The 5000-nt window shown below is 38.4% G+C and overlaps 1 protein-coding gene across 4 annotated transcripts in view; it reads right to left on the reverse strand.

Annotated features, from left to right (window-relative positions):
- The window catches only part of LOC113814034 (neprilysin-1), a 38618-nt gene that overhangs the window by 12549 nt on the left and 21069 nt on the right, over positions 1–5000 (reverse strand). For all 4 annotated transcript variants that reach the window (XM_070128727.1, XM_070128729.1, XM_070128726.1 and 1 more), the window contains exons 12-13: positions 4693–4788; positions 1–62 (exon numbers count right to left, since the gene is read on the reverse strand). The exon at positions 1–62 is cut by the window's left edge and continues 80 nt beyond it. In XM_070128727.1, the coding sequence (XP_069984828.1) occupies positions 1–62; positions 4693–4788 (158 nt within the window). The remainder of the gene's footprint in view (positions 63–4692; positions 4789–5000) is intronic.

The following is a 5000-nucleotide window of genomic DNA, read 5'->3' on the forward strand; positions in this document are numbered from 1 at the left end:
TCCTCGTTGATCGTGACCCCCGTGTTGGTGAACATCTCCTTCATGAAGGCCAGGAAGTTAAACTGTCAAGGAAAAGCGAGGAGGAAGTTAAACTGTCAAGGAAAAGCGAGGAGGAAGTTAAACTGTCAAGGAAAAGCGAGGAGGAAGTTAAACTGTCAAGGAAAAGCGAGGAGGAAGTTAAACTGTCAAGGAAAAGCGAGGAGGAAGTTAAACTGTCAAGGAAAAGCGAGGAGGAAGTTAAACTGTCAAGGAAAAGCGAGGAGGAAGTTAAACTGTCAAGGAAAAGGAAGGAGGAAGTTAAACTGTCAAGGAAAAGCGAGGAGGAAGTTAAACTGTCAAGGAAAAGCGAGGAGGAAGTTAAACTGTCAAGGAAAAGCGAGGAGGAAGTTAAACTGTCAAGGAAAAGGAAGGAGGAAGTTAAACTGTCAAGGAAAAGCGAGGAGGAAGTTAAACTGTCAAGGAAAAGCGAGGAGGAAGTTAAACTGTCAAGGAAAAGCGAGGAGGAAGTTAAACTGTCAAGGAAAAGCGAGGAGGAAGTTAAACTGTCAAGGAAAAGCGAGGAGGAAGTTAAACTGTCAAGGAAAAGCGAGGAGGAAGTTAAACTGTCAAGGAAAAGCGAGGAGGAAGTTAAACTGTCAAGGAAAAGGAAGGAGGAAGTTAAACTGTCAAGGAAAAGCGAGGAGGAAGTTAAACTGTCAAGGAAAAGGAAGGAGGAAGTTAAACTGTCAAGGAAAAGGAAGGAGGAAGTTAAACTGTCAAGGAAAAGCGAGGAGGAAGTTAAACTGTCAAGGAAAAGCGAGGAGGAAGTTAAACTGTCAAGGAAAAGCGAGGAGGAAGTTAAACTGTCAAGGAAAAGGAAGGAGGAAGTTAAACTGTCAAGGAAAAGCGAGGAGGAAGTTAAACTGTCAAGGAAAAGCGAGGAGGAAGTTAAACTGTCAAGGAAAAGGAAGGAGGAAGTTAAACTGTCAAGGAAAAGCGAGGAGGAAGTTAAACTGTCAAGGAAAAGCGAGGAGGAAGTTAAACTGTCAAGGAAAAGGAAGGAGGAAGTTAAACTGTCAAGGAAAAGCGAGGAGGAAGTTAAACTGTCAAGGAAAAGCGAGGAGGAAGTTAAACTGTCAAGGAAAAGGAAGGAGGAAGTTAAACTGTCAAGGAAAAGCGAGGAGGAAGTTAAACTGTCAAGGAAAAGGAAGGAGGAAGTTAAACTGTCAAGGAAAAGCGAGGAGGAAGTTAAACTGTCAAGGAAAAGCGAGGAGGAAGTTAAACTGTCAAGGAAAAGCGAGGAGGAAGTTAAACTGTCAAGGAAAAGCGAGGAGGAAGTTAAACTGTCAAGGAAAAGCGAGGAGGAAGTTAAACTGTCAAGGAAAAGCGAGGAAGTTAAACTGTCAAGGAAAAGCGAGGAGGAAGTTAAACTGTCAAGGAAAAGCGAAGAGGAAGTTAAACTGTCAAGGAAAAGCGAGGAGGAAGTTAAACTGTCAAGGAAAAGGAAGGAGGAAGTCAAACTGTCAAGGAAAAGGAAGGAGGAAGTCAAACTGTCAAGGAAAAGGAAGGAGGAAGTCAAACTGTCAAGGAAAAGCGAGGAGGAAGTTAAACTGTCAAGGAAAAGCGAGGAGGAAGTTAAACTGTCAAGGAAAAGGAAGGAGGAAGTTAAACTGTCAAGGAAAAGCGAGGAGGAAGTTAAACTGTCAAGGAAAAGCGAGGAGGAAGTCAAACTGTCAAGGAAAAGCGAGGAGGAAGTTAAACTGTCAAGGAAAAGCGAGGAGGAAGTCAAACTGTCAAGGAAAAGGAAGGAGGAAGTTAAACTGTCAAGGAAAAGCGAGGAGGAAGTTAAACTGTCAAGGAAAAGGAAGGAGGAAGTTAAACTGTCAAGGAAAAGCGAGGAGGAAGTTAAACTGTCAAGGAAAAGCGAGGAGGAAGTTAAACTGTCAAGGAAAAGCGAGGAGGAAGTTAAACTGTCAAGGAAAAGCGAGGAGGAAGTTAAACTGTCAAGGAAAAGCGAGGAGGAAGTTAAACTGTCAAGGAAAAGCGAGGAAGTTAAACTGTCAAGGAAAAGCGAGGAGGAAGTTAAACTGTCAAGGAAAAGCGAGGAGGAAGTTAAACTGTCAAGGAAAAGGAAGGAGGAAGTTAAACTGTCAAGGAAAAGCGAGGAAGTTAAACTGTCAAGGAAAAGCGAGGAGGAAGTTAAACTGTCAAGGAAAAGCGAGGAGGAAGTTAAACTGTCAAGGAAAAGCGAGGAGGAAGTTAAACTGTCAAGGAAAAGCGAGGAGGAAGTTAAACTGTCAAGGAAAAGCGAGGAGGAAGTTAAACTGTCAAGGAAAAGCGAGGAAGTTAAACTGTCAAGGAAAAGCGAGGAGGAAGTTAAACTGTCAAGGAAAAGCGAGGAGGAAGTTAAACTGTCAAGGAAAAGCGAGGAGGAAGTTAAACTGTCAAGGAAAAGCGAGGAGGAAGTTAAACTGTCAAGGAAAAGCGAGGAGGAAGTTAAACTGTCAAGGAAAAGCGAGGAGGAAGTTAAACTGTCAAGGAAAGGCGAGGAGGAAGTTAAACTGTCAAGGAAAAGCGAGGAGGAAGTTAAACCGTCAAGGAAAAGCGAGGAGGAAGTTAAACTGTCAAGGAAAAGCGAGGAGGAAGTTAAACTGTCAAGGAAAAGCGAGGAGGAAGTTAAACTGTCAAGGAAAATTGAGGAGGAAGTTAAACTGTCAAGGAAAAGCGAGGAGGAAGTTAAACTGTCAAGGAAAAGCGAGGAGGAAGTTAAACTGTCAAGGAAAAGCGAGGAGGAAGTTAAACTGTCAAGGAAAAGCGAGGAGGAAGTTAAACTGTCAAGGAAAATCGAGGAGGAAGTTAAACTGTCAAGGAAAAGCGAGGAAGAAGGGCGTGTGAGATGATGGACGCCATGACAGTAATATTTTGCCTGGATGTACCGAGGAGATTTTTAATTCCTGTTTATTTCTCATTCGTTTTATTTTGTTCGTTTTAATAAGAGAATTTGTTTACGGAATTGTCGTTAAAATGAACAACGGGAGCTGAATGTGCAATTCATGAAAATATTGTAATTCATTCGCTTATTACGCTTATGACCATAATAATAATGAAAGTAATAATGATAACAATAATAACAATAATTACGATATTAATAATAGTAATAACAACACCATCTATAACAACGTGAGGAGGTATCTATTAATTTCGAAAACCTTATTCCATAAATGACCTATTTTATATATAAAAAAAATATATTTCTACAGTGAGAGACCACATTCTGTTGACGAGAAAGGAATTACTAATTTCGGAAAAACGAGAAAGTAGTAAAGGACAACTTTTTATTCTAGAGGAAAGACCTAGGCAAATATGGGTTTATTGTCCCTAGACTTAAACACTCACTTTCTCTTCGCTAAGATTTTTTTTAAACGTAAATCTAAGAATAATGATTCGCTACAGAGGAACAGTTTCCTACCCATGCTATTACATAAATTCAAAAAAAAAAAAAACAACGCTCATGTCTCTCTCTATGTTTATCCACTTTCTCATCGCTAAGATATTTTTTAAACATAAATCTAAGAATAATGATTTGCTACAGAGGTTCAATTTCCCACCCATGCTATTACATAAATTCAATTTTTAAAAATCACATAGAACGTTCATGTCTCTCTCTGTGTTTATCCACTTTCTTATCGCTAAGACTTTTTTAAACGTAAATCTAAGAATAATAATTCGCTACAGAACCACGATTTCCCACCCACTCTATTACACAAATTCAATAAAAAAAAAATCACATAGAACGTTCATGTCTCTCTATGTTTATCCATTATCTCATCGCTGAGATATTTTTTTTTTTACGTAAATCTAAGAATAATAATTCGCTACAGAGGAACAGTTTCCCACCCACGCTATTACACATATTCATTTTTAAAAAATCACATAGAACACATATCTCTCTCTATGTTTGTCCATTTTCTCTTCGCTAAGATATTTTTTTAAACGTAAATCTAAGAATAATAATTCGCTACAGAGCCACAATTTCCCACCCACGCTATTACACAAATTCAATTTAAAAAAATCACATAGAACACATATCTCTCTCTGTGTTTATCCACTTTCTCATCGCTAAGATTCTTTTTTTTTTTTTTTTTTGACGTAAATCTAAGAATAATGATTTGCTACCGAGGTTCAATTTCCCACCCACGCTATTACACACATTCAATTAAAAAAAAGTCACATAGAACGTTCATGTCTCTCTCTATCTTTATCCACTTTCTCTTCGCTATTTTTTTAAACGTAAATCTAAGAATAATGATTCGGTACAGAGGTTCAATTTCCCACCCACGCTATTACACAAATTCAAAAAAAAAAAAAAAAAAAAAAAAAAAACCAGAACGCTCATGTCTCTCTCTATCTTTATCCACTTTCTCTTCGCTAAGATATTTTTTTTTAACGTAAATCTAAGAATAATAATTCGCTACAGAACCACGATTTCCCACCCACTCTATTACACAAATTCAAAAAAAAGAATCATACAAGACACTCATTCCTCTCTATATGTTTATTATTACACACATTTAATTTTAAAAATCATACAAAACACTCATTCCTCTCTCTATGTTTATTATTACACACATTTAATTTTAAAAATCATACAGAACACTCATGCCTCTCTCTATGTTTATAAACACAATAAACATTGACCTCTCCCTTGCTCACCTGCCCAGGTACTCCGTCATCAAGGGCAGCCTGAATTCCAGCTACGTTCGTTTCCCAGCTGCTGTCTGTGGCTTCGACAGACGACTCTATCACCAGCTGTTTGGTGAAATATACGTATGTGAGAAGAGAAGAAAGAAAGAAGGAATAAGAAAAGAAAGAAAAAGAAGAAAATAGAAGGAAAAAGAAAGAAAAATAATATATATGTGTGTGTGCGTGTGTGTGTGCGTGTGTGTGTGTGTGTGTGTGTGTGTATGTGTGTGTGTGTGTGTGTGTGTGTGTTGACGTAAAATTAAACGGTACGGTAAGTA

The sequence above is a fragment of the Penaeus vannamei genome, chromosome 13, assembly GCF_042767895.1.
Source record: "Penaeus vannamei isolate JL-2024 chromosome 13, ASM4276789v1, whole genome shotgun sequence".
Classification (NCBI taxonomy): domain Eukaryota; kingdom Metazoa; phylum Arthropoda; class Malacostraca; order Decapoda; family Penaeidae; genus Penaeus; species Penaeus vannamei.